Source organism: Pelecanus crispus, chromosome 4 (genome assembly GCF_030463565.1).
Source record: "Pelecanus crispus isolate bPelCri1 chromosome 4, bPelCri1.pri, whole genome shotgun sequence".
NCBI classification, from domain to species: domain Eukaryota; kingdom Metazoa; phylum Chordata; class Aves; order Pelecaniformes; family Pelecanidae; genus Pelecanus; species Pelecanus crispus.
Window position 1 is genome coordinate 86,118,502 of NC_134646.1, and position 24,625 is coordinate 86,143,126.

Consider the following 24,625-nt stretch of genomic DNA (forward strand, 5'->3'; position numbering starts at 1 on the left):
GAACGGGAGTTGGATGCCGTGGGCTGAACCTCCAGCCTGGTGGGAGAGTTGGGATCGGATGGTTACGTGATTAATGAGAGCGTCTACAGTTAAATCAAGTGCCTAACAAGGATAAAGCATATAAATCCGAGAGTTTCTCAAAGCATAATGCTGTCGTACACCTAACCTGGACTGGCAGGAGTGCTTTCCCACCCGTGTCCAGTGTGAAGGTCCTTGCACAGATCTCTGAAGCGTCTCAGGAGATCAGACAGCAGCTGGATGCTCCAACGCCGGCGCTGCTCATTTCGGGTGTGCCAGGCTCTGCACACAACTGTTTCCATGCTACAGACTTTTAAAAAGCGGTTAATTAAAAATATCCTGCCATGCATTTGGATGGTGTGCACGGAAAAAGACGCAGATCTTGGAATCCTCTATTTCCTTGGGGTTTTTCGCATATGTGTGTATGCAAAAAAAACCCCCAGCAGCTTCCCAGCTTTGCTGCAAACTACTGAGCTTCTACAAAAGACGTCTGCTTGGTTGAGTGTTTGTGTGTGCCTCCATAAGGCTTCAAAGAAGCTGCCCCGTGCTCAGTTGTAACAGCTGCGTCCCGAGGTACTTCCCTTCTCCACCCCCTGCCCTTCCTTCTATTTATTTATTTTCTTACTTTAAAAAAATAAAAAGTAAAGTAGATGTCGCTTGTTGACTCTGACAGGGCGGTCAAAGCAAGGGAAAAATCTTGTGTTCCTGTGCATGCTCTTATCCTGGATCCTCTTATATCCTGGATCCCACGATTATATGTGGTTACAAAATCCTTGAGTTGCACTTTTGCTGTTGGGTGTATTCGCTCCTGCTTGTACGCAAGTAGGTGCAGTTCATGGTGCCAAGACCTCTTGGTGCCTATGTAGGAAAAGCCTTGCCATGGAGCTGGTTACTCCACAAATTAAACGTCGTTTGGTTAAAGACCAAAATAACTCAAGCCAAATGAAATAACATTATTTTAAAAAAGAAAAAAAAAAAAAGCCAAGCACTTTCAGATCTGTCTGTGGGAGCTGGTTGTGACCGTCACCCCCGATGTGATTTCTGCTGTGCTGCTCTGTATGAGAGCCTTGCGTCTTCCACCAGCTTCAGCCAAAATAGCCTCCAGCTGTTGTCCTTGGGCATCTTCGACACAGCCAAAATGTTAACGGTTTTTCCTGTTTTATTGAAATGTGAGGGGTTTTGTATCGGGCTGCAGTGGTCGGCGTAACTGGCTGGTTTATTTTTTGTGTGGTGAGGATAATTGCTGTATTTGCTTTTTTTTTCCCCTTTTTTTATTTGTCTGGTTGCCTCTAAGCTTCTGTTGGGAGTTCAGCTTTGCCATGTGTTTGTCTTGCTGCCGTATCTGTGACAGCCTGTTTTCCCTTTAATGCTCAAAATAGAATATAAGTGGTAAATGTTTACTTCTGAAAATGACACCCCGTCGGTTTTTTTAAATACCTCTGGAAGACAGCCACTTAAACATGGGCTTGGGCTCAGCTTTCGTGTGAGTTTGAAAGCCACCCCGCTTCAGGCAGAGGATGGTGGCCTTCCAGGTTGGGTGGAGCAACTGCTCTTTTCACTCTTCAGGTGCCGTCAGCTTCCCAGGTGAGTGGGTCTTTGCACGAGACAAATTTCACTCAAAATGATGTTAGTTGGCACTGCTTTAAGGTGTTGCTCTTCGTAGGTTTACTATGGTGAACCTGAGATACTTCAGTGGTGGAAGGCTGTGTCTTGAACCAAGCAATTGCATGATAGAGATGGTCAAAGTCATCAGAAGACTAAAATTGCAGTTTCACTCAGAAAAGGCTGCGACAGTACCTCGGTGGTGATAATCTGTTTAAATCAGGTTATTTGCTAATGGCAACAAAGCTTCTTCCATAGGTGACTGCAGCCTGCCCTGCTCCCAGCCCAAGTAATCGGGTATAGAGGGAAGGGGAGCAACGCCTGCAGCTTGTCCTGCGCACAGCATCGGTCCCTATTCCTAAACCAGAAACTGTCGTTCATCGGGTCACTGCTGGCATGGCAGATCCTGGGGAGAAAGAGGCCCTTCTTATTCCTGGTAAATCAGGGCACAGATGCCTGTCCCGTTCGCCGTGAGTAGCAGGATGGATTTTGTAGCTGTTGGAAGGGAGGCTGTTGACATGAAGGCGAAGCCGTTGACCATTCCAGTAGGTCCCAGCTGCGCGTTGCATCTGAAATGCCTTTCTCAAAAGAAATGCGTGTGCAGTCGTTGCCTCTCCTTTCATAAGTTTGGGCATCAAGAAACCTTTAACCTTGTAACTGGCAAGTAATATGAAGACCTGATGGGGGTCCAAGGCTGGGGAGCATCCCATGGGTTCAATGCTGAGGATCATCTTGGGAGTCCAAGGCTGGGGAGCATCCCTTTCCCCAACAGGCATTGCTCTGTGCTCAGGAGCCCTGGCCTGCAAGCATTGCTCATTGCCAACCTTCTCATGTTGGCTGGCAGGTTTCTTCTTCTTTTCCTTGGCAAATTTCAAAACCACGTGAATGTCAACTTGTAGCTTGGTGCCAGTCGCCTTTTTCCAACTCCGTAAGTCAACACACTGGCTTCAGTGTGTAGCTCCTGGGATGACTTCATGGAGCCAGAGATCAAATACAGAGCTTGACAGTGGCTGAAATCAATAAGGAGCTATTAATGTTCACACATCAGTCACCTCTCGCGTCCCACGCAGGTCACGTCTAGCGCAAAGTGACAGGGCTCAGCCCACAACATGTTCCCTGCTGGAAACCAGAACCGGTCTGCTCTCATCCTCTTTCCAAATGCAAACAGTTTGGGGAGGAAAAAGTGATTTCTTCTTCTCAGTAAGGGTTCTTGAAAAGCCAAGTAAATAGAATTAATTAATTAAGAGTTGCTCTCTTGATACCTAATCTGAAGCTAATACTCTTTGATTTTCTGGGATGTGCCGTGTTATCTGACTGTACAGCACTTAACAAGTCTAATTGTCTCCTGGACTAAGACACCGCATTGATTCTTCTTTTATAGTAAACATAAAACTTTTCAGAAAAATTAACTTTTCTTTTTGCTAATCTGTATTGTTCCCAGTGATTTGACGCTCATGCTGTTGTGTTTTAACTCCGTATGGCTGCTTCCCTTCTCACGTCTTAATCTGGGCTTGGTTTAGTTGGTATCCTGCAGTTCTCCAGATCAGCATCTTCTCTCTTTTAAACGCTGGGGCAGATGTTTTCTCTACCTTTCCATCAAACTCCTCAGTGCTCCGAGGCCACTAAAAATGGGACATCAATTTAGGAAACTCCCCTGCCCCTTGTCTCTCCACTGGGTCCATGTGATCCCATCCTGTGGGTCTGTAGGTGCAAGCTTTGGTTTTGGACCACACTCCCTGTGCCGTTGCCTTTCCACGCCGTCAGAGATGCACCCGTAGAGGCTGGTACGGCCAAGGTGGTCACTGATGCCAGCTGAGCTCCTACCTTCAGAGGGGGCATCCTTGGAGACCACCCTGCTCAGGGTGGGCATTGCTGCGCCAGCCCGCGGGCTTGGCCAACGCGGAGAGGGATGCCTCTTCTTGACCACCCGTTTTGCTTGGGGCTCTCATGCGTTGCTCCTGGACCTCCTTGTCCTGGATACACTCACTTTTATTTGCAAGATGTTGGGTGCAGAACCACAGGGGTTTTTTTAAATAATAAAAAACCCCAACCAAACAGACAAATAAAAAAAAACCCCAACCCCCTACCCCAAACCCAACCAAAAACCCAACTAAAAACCCCCACAAAACCCACTTTGTCAAAACTGAAAATGGATTTCTGGGCAATTAATAAGAGGTTTGTTTGTTTCTTAAGTAAACCTCTTAAAAACAGCAGAGTACTCACTGTACATTTGTTTTCACCGTTTGGGGAGTGTTAATGTATCTGGGTAAGGGTTTGGCATTTTCTGCCATCTTCAGTGACTGCAGAACAATTGGCTTTTTTTAAAAAAAAGCGGAATTAAAAGATGCATCAGGGTGGTGTTAAGAACCTGGCAAATCAGGTTGGCGTGGGCAAGCCAGGAATTTTTCCTCTTAAGAGTTAGCAGAGCTGATTTACTGATTTTGCCCATGGTTTAGTAAGATTTGGGGCTCCGGTGCTGCTGGCAGCCAGGACAGTCCAGAGGCATCTGGGGAAGGAGGAGATCACACCTGGGGGTCTGCAGGATCTGAAGTCTTCATCCGTGCCTGCGCAGAAGGTGTCTGCTGGGATTGTTCTTGTTTTATGCTGCCAAACAATTGCTTGTTATTATAGCATCACGTTTCCATCTTCTGCAAAATAGTCCACCAATATTGTGTTATGAATTGGAAAAGTCAGCAAATTCAGTGTTGAAATTATTGGGATGACTCGTGGTGTTTATAGAAAAGTGGACATTTAATATTGAGGAATTCCAGTTTTTTTGCCCACTTTTCTGTTGTATGAAGTCCATGGATTTGCATGTCTAAATATACTTAATCACATCAATCCCAATGTTTGTTGCAAATTAAAAAGAAATTCTGTTGGTAGCAAAAAAAAAAAAAAAAAAAAAAAGGAATTTGGAAACTCTGAGAACATTTGAAGCCTGTCAGGCTTTGTTTTTCGTGGAAATGCTGCATTAAATCTTTGGTGAGTTGGCGGAAGCATTCTCGGTGCTACAATAGGACTTTTGTTTGCATTTCAGTGACCACATTGCCCCTAATTTTGGCCGAGCAAAAAGCAGGAGGCACAGGCAGGTTCCCCCTCGACAAAGCCAAAGGTGCTCCTGCAGGCTGGTGGGACGGGGTCCCTGGGACAACCTGCTCGGGTCTCTTCTGGGACCCTCTGGTCGGTGGCCGGTGCCAGCTCGTGCCACCACCACGGCTCTGGCGGTGGTAGGGGCGTGCCGAGGAGCCCCCTCACCCCCCACCGCGAGGTGGGTAGCGGCAGCGTATTCCTGATTGCGCGTTAAGATTAATGGGTATTTATTTTAACAACCATTCCGTTTCAGTAGCTTTTAATGAGTCCTTTGATAGCAAGTTCCTTAATTAACAAGGCAGCCTTTCAGCATTTCCTTTCCCTAATTGTTAACATATTTGCTATTTTTGAACAAATGCGCTACCGTGAGCGGTGCCGGCTCCGCAGCCTCCGTGCTGAGCTTCCCCATGATGGCTGCCCATCCTCCTAGGAACCCAGAGGCTTCAGTCTGCTGCCCAAGGATGAAATACGGATGAAAAGAGATGATTTAGTGGCTGATCTCCTGAAGTGTGATTGACTTGGTGGGGTCCATGGGGAGTAGCCCATGGAGATACGCTCCAGTAGGTGCCCCTTGGTTGTATCTTTGGGAGAGCTTCATGGGTTTGGCTCTGCCCTTTCACTGGTTGGCATGGCCATAAGGAACCTCTCTAGATGTCCTACCTGTGTGCCCAGGGGAAGCCTTGGTGGGACAGGGAGAGCAGCATCATTTTGAGAGGTGTCATGGAAACCTCAGCCGCAGACCCCAACTGCAAAGAGGTTGCATCAAAGGCCATGGACAGAGGGATGCGTTGCCAGAAATATGGTTACAAGCTGGTATGACCCTCAAAACAAAAACCCGTGGCTTTTTGCTCTGATAATATGCTCAGAATTGCTTTATTTCGCTAAACATTGGACCAAGCTGGAGCTTGGTGGTCGGGCAGGTGCTTGGGCGTCTTGGCCGTTGAGCTCTGTCAGCTTTCACCCATGACCCGCGTTCTCCCTGATGCAAATCCAGTCCATTTTTAATGAGGTTTGCAAAGGTCTTGAATAAGCAATTGATACTATAGAGGTGTTCCTGGAATTGCTTCATGAGATTTTAAGCTTTTCAGTTTTCTGTCAAGTTGGTAAACGAGCTATTGGTGACTTTAAGGTGTTTGTTTTCCCCCTTCTCTGCAGACAGCTCAGGTTGTGGTTGCATTCCTCCTCCTTTGCCTTCCTCTCCAAATCTCATCTTGCATTTTAGATTAATTGCTCCTGAGCTGGAGGGACCACAGCGTTCAGGCAGGTAAAGCATTTCTGAAACACAGGCAGGGACCGAGCTGGTTTGGAGCCAGGGAGCGGGAGCAGGACGTAACCCTGCGATTTCACGGGGCGCTGGCACAGGGAGAGCCTTTGGGAGGGCCACCGGTTCCGCCACGCGCTCGCAAAAATCATCAGGGTAATTAGCACAAGGTCTGAGCCACCCCAGCTGAGCACAGCGGCTCCTCTGCACCACGGGGTTTTCTAGGAGCAGCGATGTCTAGGGATGACATCTTGGAGGCATCCAGCTCAATCTCCATGCCAAGGCGCATGTCCCGACACTGCTGCCGTGGGTGGTGCAGTTAATGATTTCGGGAGGGGGGTGAGGCTGGTGAAAAACACGTCCATCACGGGTTCGGCTCAGCGTGTCGGTGTGCCGGGCGGGCACCCCGGGGTGAGCGGGGGCTCTTCCTCCCAGCACTGCAGGAAGGCTGAAAAACGAACCAGGGAGGAAAAAAAAAAAACCAACCAAGACGCTATGAAGTCAACCTCAATGATAAATAAATGCCAAGAACCGAGATGGGCGCGTTGTGGTATGAGGATGAGATCTGCCAGCGTGCAGCCCAAACCATCCCACGTGCGAATACAAGCAGCCGCCTTCACTTGCAGCAGCAGCTTATTAGCGGTGATATATCAGTGTCCTGGCACTGGCTTTTCTCTTGTCAACAACAGCTGCTTATCAAGCAGATATTGCGCTGCGTTTCTGGGGAAATAGCCTGAAATTGATGTTCATAAGCCACTGGTGATCTTACAGGGAGCTGCTGTAAGTGGGCATCTGTTGCACTGCGTGTAGGTGTGGGGCGGGAGAGGGCCAGGTTCAGTCTTATTTATAAGGCTAGGTTCAGTCTTATTTATAAGACTGCAAAACATAAATTCCAGAAGGGTTTTAAATCTTGGTGCCCAGGGAGTGGGATACTGGTCATCCCTGGTGGTACCTTCTTTTCTCTAGCCAGACATATAGCTCAATGATTTAAAGCCCTGTGGCATCTCCAAGGCCTCTAATAGTAAATATAAGGAAAAATAGATCAGTGCTTAAAAGGCAGACAAAAATACCTGTATATACTTTTGTCTTTCATCCAGTAATTTTGGATCTAAACTGTCAGGAATTTGTATGTTAAATCTAAAACGAAAAACCAAGTCTTTTTTAAAGCAGAATGGGTTTTAGGTGTTTAAACCTTAAGAATAATGGAAATAAAAGGTCAGGTTCTTAGCTGGCATGAGAAGATTCAGCTTCAGGGTTTTGAAAGATGCAGTGCACATTTGCAGCTGAAAAAAGTTTTGGGCCTAGCCAAATTCCATGTGAAAGAGGGAGGAGGAGGAAGAAAGGCTGAGCCAGAAGCTGCTCCTGGGCTTGTCGATTGGATCCCCTTTACCATCTCTGCAACGAGCCGCAGTAGAAAATGCTCGCAAAGAATGTCCTAAAGTACCACTTATGCGCCGCTTTCATGGTGAAGGCTCAGCAGAGTTGTTGTGCTGTCAAGCCCTGATGATTAAATTACTTTTTCCATCCCGTCTTCCTCGCGTTCGGCTTATTAACTTGACATTTCATCTCAATTATTTGCTCTTCTTCACGCCCTCCTGGTGTCGCTTGTCATTCACTCTTTATTCGGGCAAGTCTGGCTGGCCGGAGGAATGCGTGTACCGGGGCAGGCATGTTTGCTGTGGTTGTAGGCATAGGTAACCCTTTAGGTACCTCCACGCGTGCTGATCTGACACTTGCTTGGTGTGCAAGAAGGTTGTTCCTCTTAAATTTTTGTCAGCGGGGCAGAAAACCTTCCTGGGGGTTTTTCCTTTTGACTTCACCTGGGGTTGGGTGTCTCCAAGGCTTCTCTAAAGGTTGCAACCCTCTGTGCCAAACTCCTGCTGATATGCAAGCAGGAGCTACTCGTTGGGATGTTCTCATGCGCTTCCAAGAAGGGTAAGGAGCCCTGTCCCCCATGACCAGCATGGGTGGGGGTCCCAGGGCATGGCTGCAGAGCTTTGCTTTCTCATCCCCTGCTTCCATCTGGGTTTTCTGCTCAATAACACATCAAAACTACTTGGTCATAGCGAAAACTCAAGTTGTCTGTTGGAAGTAATGAAGAAAAATCACAGTCGGGTAGCAGCGTGCTTCCCGCCGTGGTTGGGGATGAGGAAATGGCACGAGCGGTGTTTTAAATAACCAAATGTGTCAGAGGGGCACAAATAAATGATGAAAAGCAAAAAAAAAAAAAAAAACCCCACAAAAACCCCAAAGCTGGGGCTCCGCTAAACTTTATGGTTGCCATGCTTCATCTTAATTTTAGTGAAGGTGTTTGGAGGTGAGTAATGAACGCTCCTGGAGCCTGGGAACGGCAGTGAACAGCGGAGATGAAGTACCGTGCCCCGTAATGCAAAGGTCTGCTCTTTTTTTTTTATATAAAAAATGATTTTTTTCCCTCCTGCTGAAGATGAATATGGCCTGAAGATCCAAAACAATTTTGCAAAGCTGGTAAGAACACTTCCCAGCACATGCATCAAACATTTGCTCATCTGTCCGTGCTGCGGTAATGAAACGTGTGATACTTCGCTTGAAACACTGCATAAACCCCTCGCTTTCATCCCGGTTTAAATACAATTTGTAAAGTGCTTGTAAAAATCTGAGATCTCCCCTAAGCCACTCCTTGTTTTCAAGAAAGCATGTTCAAGTCTTTTGTGTGCATTTGAAAACATAATCTCCTCCTGAAGCTGTTTTCATGGTAGCACCATTATCCAGAAATATTATCATGGGGTTACACACGTGGACAGCAGGATCATTCTGTGCAGTGCTGGCCACTGGGTTTGTGTGAGTCTGCGCTCTTGTGCCAAAGGATTCCCCCATTTTTGTAGGTTTAATATATGTTGCAGAGCCGATATCTGCCAAATCTTATCTACCCAAACCTCATCTCTCGCAAATTTTGGATGGCACACAGCAATACTTGAGGAATGAGGGAAATCTTTTGAGCATTTGGAAATGAGGGAGAAATTTGGATAGGTTGAAAAAAAAAAATGCTCCTGCCTCTTCAGTGCCCCTACAAGATGCTTGGTTTTAGTTCACTGGGAGTGTGGCACCTGTAACCTGTGAGACTTGCTGCTGTGATGCAAAATAAATTCCATAAGAATAGAAGAAACCTTAGCTTTAGAAGCACCGTGTGTGAGATGGTCTGAGTTTGTTTAATGGCCTTATGGGTGCTTTAGTTTTCCTTTCATGCTTCTGGTCAGTCAACTTAGATTTTCTGAAGCACTTGGCGAAATGCAGAGTGTACTCCCTGCTTGCTCCTGAGCCTGGTCCTCGGGAGGACCGGGCTCCTACGAGGAAGAGCATCTGTGGTGTTCTTGGAACGGTCTTCTCTTCCTCTGTCCCCTCGTGGCATCTCAAGAGGATCAAGAATCTGTAGGTCTTTATGGAGGATCTGTTCTTCACGTCCGTGCTCATCAGCTTCCTTCTCTTCTCACAGTGGCTCTCCTGGTAGCTGGTGCTCTAGCCGGGTCAGGGCATGCGTACTCAAGCTAGGTGACCTGCTCATGGCCTTCAGTGGGAGATGGAGCTTTCTGAGCACCCATCTCCCTTTCTCCTGTTCCACAGCCCATCCTTACCCCCACCCCCATCATCCCTTTCCTTAATACTACTCTTCTTTGAACATCCTAAGTCCTCAGAGGCATCCTAGGCTTCCTACCTGACAGCTCAAGTCTGTCAATGCAGGGGCTTCACCCATAATTTGAAAATCAGCTGTTTCAAATTCAACAGTTCAAAAATTTAAGCATGCTCATTAAGTCATCTGTTGTGATTGCTCTTCTCCTGCCTTGCAATTGTTTCCCGATCAGAAAATGGAAGGCTTATCTAGGGTAACTCCTCTTGCTATGAACTGTTCACACAATTTATAGCTTGAGATCTCAATTGTTCCTCAAAAGTGAAACATAACTGCAGTGGCTCAGAGAAAATGTGTTAAAAATAAATATTTACCGACACTGTTCTCAATTTCCTTAATAGCGGAAACTCATAACTGGTCAAGCTTTCGTTATAGATACGAGCATTTCAAGGGATTTAAGTCGTTTGTCTCTGCGTGGCAGCCTCGGCCGCAGCCTCCCCCCCATAGACGCCCTGTTTAATCACCAATTAACATCGTAGTTAGGGATGGCTTGGGAGGAGGCAAGTGTTGATAACCATGTTCCCCGTGGTACAAGCTGGTGCAGGATGCATCCAGGCACCTGAGGTCATTCCCCACCACCCATCCCTGGGGAGCAATGCTATCCATGTAAGCACAACTGACTTCTTCAGTCACCTCCTTGCCTTGATATTTCCTTCTCCTCGGTCCCCGTTGGCTTCTGGAAGGTGCCGCATGCTGGTGGAAGTGGGCTGAAGAGCGTCAACGTGTTAGAGACACCGTTGTCGCAGTGGTGCGGCCCCAGCTCTCTGCTCCCGGTAGCCAAGGCTAAACCTTGAACTATGAGCCTCTGCTCTTGGAAGGGGATTTTGAAATTCCTATCTTGGAACATATATAGACTGGTTTAGTTGTAGGCTGGAGTTTGGAATTGTCGTCGGCACTATTTCAACCTGTCAACAAGGTTACTTCAGGCAATCTTATGTAGGATGTCGAATAAAATACGGTATGTTGTTTTGCCCACGTTAGGACGCGATACTGAGAGATGCTTAGGGTTCTAAACATCCCAAGGTTTTCCTGGATTTGAGCTGCTCCCAGGCACTCTGCACCTGACGAGGTCTAACCCTGCTAGTAGCGATGGGGAGTCCTGAAAGGTGATTCCCTTGAAAGACGGTGGTTGCGAGATTGAGCACTACGTGAAGGTCCATAGCACATGGGAGACATTAAAGAGGGTGGACTGGCGAGTCCTGGTCTAAAGAAGTCCTAAATTCTAAAGAGTTTTGCGCTCGATGGCCTTAATAAGTCTCCCTTTTCTCTTGCAGGGGAAGGTGGCGCAGACGGCTTGCATGTCGGCGTGCAAACACCTCTCCACCTCGCTGATGCAGCTGCTGCTGGAAGCCGAAGTGCGGCAGCTGACGCTGGGCGCCTTGCAGCAGTTCAACCTGGACGTGGAGGAGTGTGAACGTAAGACGCAAAAATCATCTTGTTTTCCGGGTCTCCCTTTGCCCGTTTGTATGTCGGGACCCAAGCCAGGGCTTTTAGTGATGCCAAGTATTTGGGAGGGGGGAACGCCTGCAGAGCTCGCTGGGGCTGTCCAGGATGACGCTTGGCAATATCTTCAGGACAGAAGCAGCCCAGCAAATTCTGAGAGATCAAAGCTTTACTCTTCCTTTTTCCCTTTAATGTTGCTTTGACGCTTTCCAGAGCATCCCTGCTTTTTGAGATGGAGTATTTTAAAAATAGGAGGGATTAGAGTGGGTAAAACATGCGGAGGGCTAACAAAAATCAGTTTACTTATGACTGTTTCTGAAAACAATAACTGGCTTATGTTCTTAAGAAGTTCTGCTCCTCTCCTGACCTCAGCTGTTTGTCTTCTCTATCTGCTGCAGGGAATTTTTTCTCAAAGCAAACCCTTTTTGCAAAGTCACTCTTATGGAAAGGAGATGTCTTGTGACAAAATAACTACATCTGTTCGGAGGCTTGCGTGGAGCACTGTGGTGCCAGCACCACGGCTTCGCTCTCAACCCTGCTCATTTCAGTTCATCCAGCTTACACCTGAATTAGCTCTGAAATCCTAAGGTTTCCCTCAAGTTGCTTGTTATCCTGCTCAACAGAAGGGTTAAAAAAATATAGCACAAAGCTGACAAAAAGCTCTTTTTTTTCTTTCTATTTTTATAATTAAGCTAGAGCAGGGTGAACACACTTCTGCACAGGAACCTCTTTCCCTTGCGAGCGGGGATGGATTTATTATTGGGATTATTATTGGGATGGATTAGCCACCGTGGCTATGGAAAACGCAGAGCTTGATAGTGTTGATAAATAGTTTAGGAAGTCTTTCATAAAGTATCTTGGGGAAGTTTTTTTCCCCCAATACCCACCTTTTTGGCTTTCTCAGTTGATGTGGAGAATCGGGATGTATCTTGTTTAGAGCACGATAAACCTGTTTACTGCAGAGTGTTCTGAAATGCTCTTTGGCCCGATGTGGCTCCCATTAAACCCCACAGCAAAATAGTCCTGGCCTCAGTGCGGGTGGTGGCGGAGCCTAAATAGCCGTGAGTTTGCTTTTCCTGGCTCTGATAACTCAACGAAATCAGTTGTGTTGGTTTCATCATCATCTGGCACTTAGCACCGTCAAAAGATGCTCTTCTGCCCTTTATAAAACGTTTTGCTGATCATGTTTTAGTTCAGCTGCACCCTTAATGGGTTTAGTGTGGACTTGGCAATGTTAGGTTAATGGTTGGACTGGATGATCTTCAAGGTCTTTTCCAACCTAAACGATTCTATGATTCTATGATCAATAGTGAGATTAAATTTATTTCTGAGAAAGATCACCCAGTAACATTTTTGCTGTTTGTAGGGAGCATATTTTAATTTTTTCATGTCCTTTTGGTAATTTCCAGCACTCAGCTGAGCAGCCTGGGAGAAGGATCCCTGTTTAGCGAATCATATCCAAAATTTGCAGCTATATCATATGTCGTAATGCAAGCAATGCCTTATTTTTCTTTCAGAAACACCTTCAGCCCTAAATTCTTGCTGTCAAATTTGTGTCCCATCAGCACGTCGGGGCTGCACCGGTAGCAGCTGTGTTCCCAGTCGGTGTCTGCAGAGGGACAGGCGATGTTGCTGAGAATAATAGGAAGCATTTGTCATGAATAATAGTTTCCTTCTTTTTCTTTTGGCTGCAGACTTGTAACCCTGCAGTTTTCCGCCCCATCGGTAGTGTGGGTCACTAAGCAGCATCTCTTCCCTAAAAGCCCCCGATGCTAAGTAAAACAGATGACATTTAATATCAGGTTTAAAAGCACGATTCCTTAAATTCCAATTGTTTGGCGAGACAAAACCAGGAGCACTCAGACATTCGAGAGCAGGTGACGCCAACCTGAGCAGCGGGGCAGGCGACCCGCTCCCCCCAGCCCCGGCCCGAGATGCCGTCTCGGGCAGGGGAATGGAGACAGATGCCGGTGCTGTAACCTTCCTATCCATCACTGTCAGCCCCTCGAACGGTAAATCCAGACAAAGTCTTTTTCTTCCTTTTCGGCAGCGAAAATGCGTTCCGTCGTTCTCGCGGGTTTGGCTGGTGGCTTTGCTGACACCGGGGATAATAATTGTAGTTCTATTTTTGAGAAGCGGTGCATCAAGATTTTCATTTCAAGAAAAGCCAATCCTGAGAGCGAACTGGTATATTCAGAAAATATGTTTCAATTTGCAAGGGTTTTGTTAGGATTTTTTTTTTTTTAATCTTTTACCTGAAAGCACAGGTGCGAATCTCAGCACCCTTTTTATACCAGCTGCGTAATCGACTTCATGTCTCTGCCTTCAGCCCTCTTCCTCTCCCCAGACACCCAAGCCTTACCTAGTTTAGCAGCTTTATCTTGTACTTATCGTATTAAAATAGGATTTTACGGCTGTTTGGAGCACTTCCAGTGAGTTCTGTGATGTGGGAACGGGCCTTCGGAGTTTCGATCCCCGGAGTTTATTAGGCTTTTGTTTAAGTCTCTTGTGAATGCCAAAGGTATAAGCTGGTTAAGAGGGTGGTGAGGCAAATTAATGAAAGGACTTGGTCGTATATTAAGCATGGTTTGAAGGTGGTGCAGATAATTTGCTCTATATTGGAGTAGATGTAATGCACATTACAAGAAAAGGTGTTTATGTACCCAACAGATAACAATTGTAGAGGTGGAAAAGATGATGGCTTAGGCTTAAAACAAGACACCGGTAAATTAATTCTCCAGACTTGCGGGTTCGTAAAATATTTCCTGATTTATAAATAACTTGCTATCCCATCAGCATAAAAAGGGAATGGCTGCATGAACCATTGCATCAGACTGAGGTTTGGCACCAGGCGCATGCACGCCCGGCTGGTGCTCAAGAGAAGCACGAGGTCATGATGGGACCCCTTGCCTGCACCATAAATTCCCCCCTCTGCAGAAACGTGCTTGTTTTGCATGTTCAAAGCACTGAATATACAGTTTATTAATTTTATGACCTTGAAAAAGAAAGCTTTTGGAAGACTGGGGAGAAGTAGTAAATTAAATAAACATTAAGAGCCAAATCTTGCATGTCTTAGTTTTATGAATAATCCCATATACGTCAGCAGGATTTTTGGTGTGAAAGAGGCAAGAAAGAGTGGAGCTGCAAGGTTGTGAAAATCCTAGTAGGTCGCCTGTGATGAGAGAAACTTGGGAAAAATGTGAGCTATTTTCCGGTGGCGTTATCCCCCTGGTGAGCCCATGGTGCTGGAGCCTCCAGCTGGACGAAGCCCTCGAGGAGACCTAAGGCACCGGTCCTGCACGGAGAGGTGGATGTCCTCTTTTTTTCCTACAGCAAAAAGCTGTTGCCCAAGATGTGTGTTAGAGGTTTGAAAGTCTTTCGGTGCAGATTTGCAATGATGTGTGTGCGTGGATGGCACAGCTGACGTCCAGGGAAGGGCAAAAGTCATTTTTAAAGCATCTGTTGCTGGCCAGGTATTAGTTGTAACTCTTGCTCTTATTGCTTGGCTTTGCATAGCTCTTTTTTTATGCAGTCAAGAGAGATTCTCTCACCTCCTTTTTAAACCTGAAGTGAAATAAGGCATAGAGGTTAAATGAATTGCCCAGAAAGACACAGTAGGACATGTCTAATTATGTCTCAATTTAGGAGTGAGTTCTGGCTCCAGCCCAACGAGCCAACTTGAGGGGAAAAAAAAAAAAAACAACTCTGGAGCGGGAAGAAAAAAAACCTAACACAAATATTTCTGTGAACCCGTAAATAGAGGAGGTGATGCTTTTTTCAGAATAGGTGTTTGCTTTTTAAAATGAGTTTGCTGTCTTCCAGAATACGTCTGTAACCCAAGATTTAACAGTACGTGCAATGTGCTTTTTGTAATTGCTATGTGCCTTGTAACCCAGTTCCCTGCTCTGCTCTTTTTTGGACCTCCTGGTGCTGATGTATATAATTTTTTTTCCCCATATCTCCTATACCTCGGAGGTAATGGGAATCAAATGTAACAACCCAAATTTGGAGATTGCGACCAAAAAAGCAAAAAGAAAGGGGGCTGCTCTCGCTCCTACAAAAGTGTTTCCCATCTACGTAACCGGTTCCAGCAGTGGTTGAGGCAGATTGTTTTTACAATACTTAGATCATAAAATAAGCAGTTCCATAATCTCTAAAGTCTTTTAACTGCTGCTTTATGAGAAATTAAAAGAGCCGTAAAAATTATATTTAAAATTTCATTAAACTCCCAATTTTTGTTCAGCCCACTCTTGGGGGCCATCAATAAGAAACACAGATGTCTCCCCTGGCTTGAGGAATCCTCCAGCCCAACACCCGAGCGTGCCAAAATGCACCGATACGGGTCCCGGCGCAGCCGTTCGCCACCTCCTTCTTGGCTGCGTTGTCTGGCTCCGAGGACTTTCTCACGCGGAAATCCCGTGATTTGTGTAAGACGCCGGGGTTTGCCCACCACGCCGGGGGAGTCCTGTCCCTCGAGCGCGGGCTGTTTGCACCATGCAGACGGCTGCCTGATGTTCTTCCAGCCTGCAGCCCATCGGCAATTAGCGTGTGCGGAGCTGGAGGTGAGCACGGCCGTTTTGAGGACAGCCTCCCTGATTTTAGGTTATGGCACTGTGTGCTTTGCTGGGATCCATCCTGCTGCAACGCACCAGCAAAAGCTCATCTTTTGGGGGAGAAAAGGGAATGTTGCAATGAACAGAGGGAAAGGTTTGAGCAGATCGCAACAGGAGAGAAATCTCCACGCCACCGATGCTGATCTCTCGATGCACCTTGAATCCTGTGCCCAGTTTTGGGCCCCTCACTCCAAGAAGGACATTGGGGTGCTGGAGCACATCCAGAGAAGGGCAGCGGAGCTGGGGCAGGGTCTGGAGCACAGGGCTGGTGGGGAGCGGCTGAGGGAGCTGGGGGTGTTCAGCCTGGAGAAGAGGAGGCTGAGGGGAGACCTGATCGCTCTGCAGCTCCTGGCAGGAGGGGGCAGGGAGGGGGGTCGGGCTCTTCTCCCAAGGAACAAGCGATAGGATGAGAGGAAATGGGCTCAAGTTGCACCAGGGGAGGTTTAGATTGGATATTAGGAAAAATTTCTTCATGGAAAGAGCGGCCAAGCGTTGGACCAGGCTGCCCAGAGAGGTGGGGGAGTCCCCATCCCTGGAGGTATTTAAAAGACGTGGAGATGTGGCGCTTAGGGACATGGTTTAGTGGTGGACCTGGTAGTGTTAGGTTTACGGTTCGACTTGATCTTAAGGATCTTTTCCAACCTAAATGACTCTACGGTTCTGTGATTCTTCAGATCCTGCAATACCTGATAGCTTTTTATTATATTAGTGGCTCACAGCCTCAGTCATGTGCCCCTCTGTGCCACTCAGATGTATCGTTAAAAAGAAAAGACATATGTTTAAAAGAAATTAAAGCTGCAGATCCTCCTGAGACATAGTGCTCATACATAGGGTCATGTTACTGCAGCTGGTGGTGGTTCTGTGCTGGCTGAGTTGGTGGTAACTGCGTATGTGTGAGCTCCTCACCCACGCCGAGAGCCAGGCAAGGGACCTTTGGTAGCCCATGATGGACAAAGCTACGTCGTGTGTGTCCTGGGTTGTGGTGGTGTGAAAGGACCATGGCTGTGGTTCGGGTGGTTGGTAGGAAGTCCTTACGCTGCAATATGGGAGTTGCAGGAATTTGCAGGCTGGGCTGACGGTGGCCGATGATGGCACATGGGTGGCAGAAGCAGCTGATGGGAAGAGCAGGGAGGAGGCACACCAGGTAGTGGGTTGGTTTGCCACCTGCCTTGCAGTGCCTGAAGGCAGTGTCCTCTAAGCCAGGGGTTTCCAACCTTTGTTTCAGAGCCAAGCCTCACTGGGAACATTGGCCATCTCCTCCCCGTGCTGGCTCCGGCGCCTGCCGTGCCCTGGGGCACTCGCCGCGGCACTGCTCCTTCACCGCGGGCTGGGCCTGCCGTTCCTCTGCCTCCCGCTGCCGGGAGGTCCAAGACGAATCCTCGCAGAGATCTGCTCCACAGCTCACTCTGGGGATGCTCTGCTGCATGGCAAGGCTGCTTTCCTTCCCTGCAGCATGGTCGGATACTCTTCCTCTTTCAGCGTCCCTGGTGACTTCTCTTGCCCAAATTGCGGCTCATCATAGCGCTCGATAACGCTTTACTGTGCGTGTCAGGAACAAACACAGCTCCTTCGCTTGCGTTTCCTCCGTAGGGCTGGCTTGGGGTCATGCATTGGCACCGCATCCTGGAACATCGCAACCTGGAGCGGGGCTGAGCAGCAAGGAAAACAGCAGTTCTAACACAAGGGTACTGAGCTTCGAGGGTGTGCGGGTGTATTTAGTGTTCGGGCACATGAGTGAACCGGGTCATGGATTCTGGCAGCTTAGAAAGCTGCTACCTGTTGATTAAAGTGCCATTAGTGTCCTAGACTGTCCCAAATACAAGGTTGAGCACAGTTTGCGTGAGCTGCCTGCATGGATGGCTTGAAAGAACACCATTTCATCGTGGAGCAAGCAGATGCTGATGCCCGTGCAAGCACGTAGCTCAGCTCATCCCTGGGAACTTGCAGACCCTCTGTTTGCCCGGTGCTTTGCCCAGGCCTGCCTGTTGCTCACGATGCCGGTGCCCTGCGCCGTTCCCTCGGACGATGAGAGGAGCAGCTCGCTTCCTTCCCACCTCTTCACCTGTCAAAGCTCAGCCCTTATTGGGAAACAAAACTTTGCATTTTCTTGCTGTTAAAATGGAGCGGGGTGATTTGTATTGACAGCCGAGCTGTCTTCCAAGCTGTACGTGCTTTGTGAAATGGGAAGGGTAAATTATCGGTGTGCCGAGTGACAGAGGGCATGGAAGTGGGAGCCTCTGGTCCACGGCTGTGCCACTTTCCTACACTTAGATTTATCCTCCCTTATTTCTCCCTGAATTTGTTCCCCTGGGCACGTCATTAATTTATTTAATGCTGCCTTCATTTCCCTCAGCTGACCTTTCTTAGAGGTTGCAAAGTACTCACGGTGGCAAAGAAAGTGACGCCTGGTGAATTAGTGCCTATAAATATGCATGGAGGAGAAGCGCATGACTCCCCATCAATGAGCTATCAAAAATGTTTCCTTTCTGTTTAGGTGCCGATAGGATGTATTTGCACAATGCTCTCTACTTGAGCGCAGTACTTAAATGGTCTTTGCAAGTCTGACTCAAGCAGATCCTGGGAGTTTGCATGATGTCAAAGAGAAACGAACTTCTCTCCAGCCATTTTACATTGCCGCTAAACTGAGACCTCCTGCTTGCCTCTGCCATCTCTAACCACCAGCTGACTTTTGCCTTATATTTGCCCTTCATCTGTCCGATAGTCCATCACCTGGCCTCCTTCAGCGTTTTAGCTTTAGTATTTCTCTCTCTGTTTTCCTTCTCTTCTGTCTCCTTTGCAAACCTCTTGCTAATCCCGCAGTGTCATCTCAGCCTCTCCTGTCCTCTTGTCTCCAACCTCTGCTGTCTGCTACATCTTGGATATCCTCCATCTCCAACACCTTCCTGTGTTCTCCTGTGGTACCAGGATACCCACTGATATTTATTTACCCATCCTTATAGTCCTTTGCAACTCTAGGAAGAGAAGACACCTCTGTCCACACCTAAGAAATTTTAAAAGAGCACAGTTCCTCATCTCTGCACCCACCTTCCTTTCCCCACCCATCACGGACACACGCTATTGATGCTTGTCAAGCTTTGCAGCTCAAATGAGAGCTAATGGTGAGATGCGTACGTTCCACTTGCCCATGTATTTTAATGGAGCTGAGAACTTCACATCTGCTAAGAGACATCCATTGTATATCTTGGGTTATGAGTTTGGGAACCTGTATAGACGTGTAACTTGATTCTGTAGACCTGTCCTACAGATTGGCAGGGACACCAATTTTCTTGGCACATATCTCATACAATTTCTTCTGAAGCGCTTCCTTTTCTTCTACTTGAAAACATCTAGTGGGCCAGCAGTGAGGAGTTCCTCTCTGGGGCTGTGGATGCTCCTCAGCCCTGCCAGCAGATCATCACGGCCCCTGGACCACTTGTTTCTATGCAGTAACAGGACTCCGGGCTCATCTTTGTTCCATCAGAGGAACAAATGACGGAGAGGGGTAGAAATTTTTATTTAATCTGACCCAGTTCAGTGTGTTTTGGATAACTCCTTCCTCTCCCCACAGCTCTCTGGAATTCCCCAGATGGGGGATGAGCTTTGATAATTTGGCCTATAATGGGGAACAGCTTCAAAGCAGGGCTGTGTGGGAATGGTGTGGGTGAAGTATAAGCTCAGTACAGAAATTGGGATCTTCTCTCTGTTCCTCTTGCCTCAATTCCTACCCATCACTTCTCACATTTTTCCCTTGCAAGCTTCTCCAGAGTCCATGCAGAGATTTGTTCTTCAGCTTGAGTATCCTCAAGGTGTTATTTTGTGCATCTGGGTAAGGTGCAAGAGGTCCTGTTGCTTGGCTTTTCTAAGATAGTCTTCCAAAGGCTTGTCTAAGGTGACTTTGAGACCTACATTCTTCACTGAGGAGTACTGAGATGATTGTTTCCCCAAATAAAAATCCTGAGTGATGCAACCGCAAGTGGATTGTCCAGGTTTCCCTCACCAGGAGCTGCTGTAACCTCGATCCCAAAGGTCTGCGGTCATGAATTCTGGCGGTATTGTGTAATTTAGAGAAAATCTTACCCTCAAAATGATGTTTTTGAGGAATGAAGTTGCCAGCTGCGTTTATTTGAACCGCACAATACATGTAAGACTCTGTCCCTGTGTGCGTAGCTGTCTACAGTACACAAAAAGAGATTCCCCCATTCTGTATAATTAATTTACAGTGGATGTCTCTTTTCTGGTGTGCGTTTGAACTCTTTATTCTTTGTTCATTGTAAAGGGCTTAACGGTTCCTGTTCCTTGATTCTTTCATCGGTGAAATGTTTTGGAAGAGAGGTTAGAGTCCCCCTGTGACCTGCCCTGGGTGGCCCAAGCCTGTAGACCTTGCAAAGACATTACTTTTTTGGCCTGAGCACAAGTCTCTCAAACCTTTAGCCTGGCTAAATGCTTTGTACAAACAGCCGCATACTGATCTGCTCTATTCTCTTGTGATTTTCTGCTCAAGGGGCTGTACTGTAGGTGGCTTGCTATGTTTGCCACTTGCCTTGGTAGTGGAGACGGTACAATAAACGAATCCGACAGTACTGAGGCCAGCACTGTGCTTGGTCGTTCCGAGAAAATTATCCTGAAATCTGGTTGAAGAGATTAAAACCAAGAAGAACTGGCTGTGTCTTTCCTCTAAAGCTCTGTTCTCTTCTTTGTTTCTTTTTTTCTTTAAGACTTTGTTCACTCCTCCTTCAAAATAAGTTTGTGGCATTGGTATGTAAAATGTGACCTACGATTACAGAAGGTACGGCTATTTTTATAACAACCGTGGGGTGAAGCATTGCATTCATTCCTCTTCGGGCTCCTTACAGCCAAGTGCTGTAGCAGCTTTCCTCTAGTGTCTGAGCCGTATTCTTGCTCTCATTTCTTCTGTAATACAAATAATATGATCTCATACGCCATTTCACTTCTTGAACGTCAAGTGCATTGTTGATGCGGGAGAGACTCCAATCCGTTCTTTTGATGAGAATTACTCTTCAAGCAAATGTTGGTTCAATGTGCTACCGTTGTTGTAATGTGCAGTGTTAAAGGGCAGTGTCACTCCATAACTCTCCCAGCCTTCCCCCCGTACGGTTCCTTAGTAAGAGACAGCTAAAGGTGAGCTGCTAACGAGCAACCGTGTCTTGGGATGAAATCTGTTTTGGGTTGCCCATGAGCAGATGACAGTAGCGATAAATTCACGAGTCCTATGAAAACATTCAAGACCCAGTCACAGGCATTTTCTCATGAGGATTTGAAATTCATGCTTTTGGGAAGATCTTAAATTTCACAACTCCATGTGTGCTTCTAAGTAGATTCCTAGCAGCTGTGAAGCCCTTAGATCCAAAATAGAAATTTTCTTTCATTGCAGCCCTTTCAGGGTTTCTGTTTTCCAGTGTTTCTCTAAATATAATTAGTAACATGATGTGACCCCATCCTTAGAGGGTAGGACGTAGCGGTTGGGTACCTCAACGCAGGGACGTCTGCGACACTGAGCCGCCTGGGGCAGTTTCACCCCTCGAGAGGATGCTCAAACGCTGTTTCTCGCATCTCAAAGTTTTTAGGTTCTCAGGTACGTGCTTTTCCAAAGCGGGGCTGTTTTAGGATTGATGTGGCTTTTGGAATAATTTTTCCAGATGAGACAGTGGGGTGTACAACAAATGTGTAAAGATGATTTATCCCTTGCAGATCAGAGTCAGAAAGCTTGTGTTAGTCCTCCCTCGCATGTGTGTGCTGGCACAGGCAAGCTACAGTCAAATTTTGTAGCAAACTTACATTAAAATGCCTTTACAGTTAGAATTAATTAAAACAGTTTTTGAGGGTTAAATATAAACTCTCTTTGGACTATTTGCAGCCTGAATATTGCAGCATTGGTCAGTGAAACTGGCTGGATGCTGAGCAGCTCCTATCTCTGTCCAGTCCCATCCTGTGCAAAAGTGGCAAAGTCCATAGGCACAATGATGGATGGTTTCTTCTGGCTTTGGTTTATGCTCTTCCTATCCAAAATCTAAATCTGAACAGTGATGTACATATTTTCTCTTTTTATTTTTGATTAGTTTTTCGTTTTATTTTATCGCTTAGTCGTATTATTCATTTCTAGTAGCAACATTGGATAGAAGTAGTGACTTCACAGCTGTGCTTGCTATTGTCCTGCAGCAGTTGTCACTTGAGTGATCACTGCAAAGATGAGTGATCGTTTCAATCTTAGGGCTCTTCTGTCATCTGAAAATATTAAAAAACGAAGCCATGGATGTCTGAAAACTGTCTGCTGTGCCCCTGGAGGTACCTGTGTCTGTACTGAAGGATGTTCTCCATCCCAAGATTTTAATGGAAGGTAGAGCAAGAGGGCTGACAAATAACCCCTCTCTGGTTTCCAGAAACAAGGCAGTTGAGGAACAGGGCTGAATCCCGACCTAATTCATTAGTCTGTTCTCTTTAGAGCCATGGGGACTGCTCATAGGACTGAGCTGCTACAGGAAGTCCTTAAAAATAGGACTGATGATTTTTTTTCCTTCTTTTATGGCATTTGCTTGAAAACGAGATAACTTTTGGAAGGAGAAGCATTGAAGGAGAATACCACCTGGCATGAAATGCCTTAGCATTTAAAGACAGGACAGACTTTGTCTTTTACTACCTCTGTGCAGTCATGGAGACAGAAGGCAAAATCCTCCTTCGTTATTGCTGAGCCATCCTTAGTCCTTGGCTTTGTGGAGCTGCAGGAGCTGTTTTGAGGGTTCTTGTATGGTAAAAACCAGAATAGTTGGGCAATAATGGGCCATACGTAACTTAAAAATCTGTAGGTTGGTGTATATTTTCTCTCCCTTCTTCCTTTCTGCCATCACACTTGGTTGCATCTCAAGAAAACATTTCGTTCCAGCGCGCAGCATCTTCAGTGTATGCAGGAGTGACAAAATTCAGCCGAAGGCAGAAGCTCCTTCTTGAGTCTTTCATGATGTTGAGTTGTGGCTTCACAAATTAGGTCCCCTCGGTAATGAAAATTTGCATGGGGAGCAGAGATAAAGCTGTTACTTCTGTAGCTAAAGAGGGTGAAAATGAGGTGAAGTTGGGCAAAATCAGCCTCAGGTGTATCTTCAAAGGACACACATGAATATGTGCAGTCGTTGGCTTTGTGAATGCTACCACGTAAAAGCTGTTGAATGGCATGGAAGGGCTAAGGTCCTCTGACGTGGATGCATTCAAGTCCCCCTCAGTGGTTTTAGGCTTGGTTTAAATAATGGATTACAAGAAAAATAAATGACTTAAGTATGAAATTTTGGCCAGATTACACTGGAACGAGGTAAATGTGGCCTTGGAAATACTCTCTTCGTTTTAGAAGCCAACGTTATTCAGTTGTCAGATGTCTTCATCCAACATAAATAAATATGCTACATAATGGCCGCGATTCTTCCCATTTGGGGTGACTGTACGCTGGCAATAGCGCGCCATACCAGATAATGCAAATAATCTGCTGCCGAATAATTAATGATGCGGCTGGGCATATTTTTTTGATGAATGCTTATGGAGGCTGGTGACAGGCGTGAAATTAGAAAATTCCTTCAGCGCCCTAAAATATAAATAGCTTTCGGAACTGAAAAGAGTTTCACAGCTGAAGATTTTATTGTGTTGAGAGGAAAAACTTTTCCACCCCCATCCCCCCCTTTCTTCTCGGCGAGTTGTTTGTCCATTCACAAAACAAATACTCTGAAGCCCAGTACGGCTCATGGGAATAAATTTCAGGTCGAATTAGTACAGTTTCCTTGCTGTCAGGACGGTGGAATTAATGGTGTTTTGATGACACGAATTTTGAAGGGCGAACAAAGACACTGAAGGGAGGGAGACATGACTCCTTAGAAGCGCGGTCCTCCTCTCCCCCAGCCTCTCTTGTCTTCCCTGTCATCCGTCTGCCAATCTCCCTGTCCATGGTTAGTTAAAGGCGCTTTTTATCCTCTTTTCTTTCCCACAGAGTTTGCCAGATCCGGCCCAGTGCCTGGGTTCCAAGGGGACACGCTGCAGTTGGCCTTCATCGACTTGAGACAAGTAAGTCTTTGTGTTTTTGTTTTTTGTTTTTCTTTTAAGATGTGTGACTGAAGACCATCAGGTCTTAAGGAAAGAGAGAGGAGGGGAAACGGCGTCGGTGATTTACGCCAGAGACCTATATTTCCCCCCCTCCTCCTTCTCCCTGCGCTCGAAGCCACCTCCTTATTGAGCGCTCCGGGGTGCTGGAGATGGTGAAGGTGAAAAGGGCTGGTGGTACGGGGGCGAGAAAGAAAGCCATGCCTGACCCTGGCCGATGGGGCCCATTGTGCTCCCGTTGGCTTCTGCAGACGTGGCAAAAAGATAACTCGGCGACTCTCCCGGCTGACGCCAAGCAGGTGGTGCTAACAGAGAGAGCAGTGATGCAGAGACCGCCCGCCTCGAGGACTTTTGTTCACAGATAATGCCCGCAGAGGCGTTTTGCGAGGGCGACGGAATTTGCATTCGGGCTTGTGTGGGGAGGGTACGAGTGTGTGCGCGCCCATTTGTGTCCGTCTTTGGCTCGGCTCCCCCCTCCCTGGTCCCCTCTTCCGCAGATGGTCCCCAGCCATGAATGACAAAGTGGCTGTTGGGGAAGATGATTGGGGAAGGCTCCACCCATCGGTGCCCACCTCTCGAGGGGGCCCCGTTGGAGCCAAGTTGACCATAGCAGGTACTGAGGCATTTGTGGGGCTTGGCAAGCCAATTTAGGGAAAAGGGCCATTCTAGTGAGTCATTTGTTTGGGGTAGAAATGGGCATTATTGATATACTAGGCTGGGGGGAAAAAGTGAGGTGGTCCTGTCATCTCTTGGCACTGAAGATGGATGGGTTGGATAGAAAGTCTGAATGAAGTAAGACTCAATGACTGATGCTTCTCTCCTATTAAAACAATCTTTTTT

General features: G+C 46.9%; 1 protein-coding gene across 4 annotated transcripts in view; it reads left to right on the plus strand.

Moving 5' to 3' along the window:
* EXOC6B (exocyst complex component 6B) overlaps positions 1-24,625 on the plus strand; it is a 312,903-nt gene that overhangs the window by 216,692 nt on the left and 71,586 nt on the right. For all 4 annotated transcript variants that reach the window (XM_075709031.1, XM_075709030.1, XM_075709033.1 and 1 more), the window contains 2 exons: positions 10,910-11,051; positions 23,676-23,749. In XM_075709031.1, the coding sequence (XP_075565146.1) occupies positions 10,910-11,051; positions 23,676-23,749 (216 nt within the window). The remainder of the gene's footprint in view (positions 1-10,909; positions 11,052-23,675; positions 23,750-24,625) is intronic.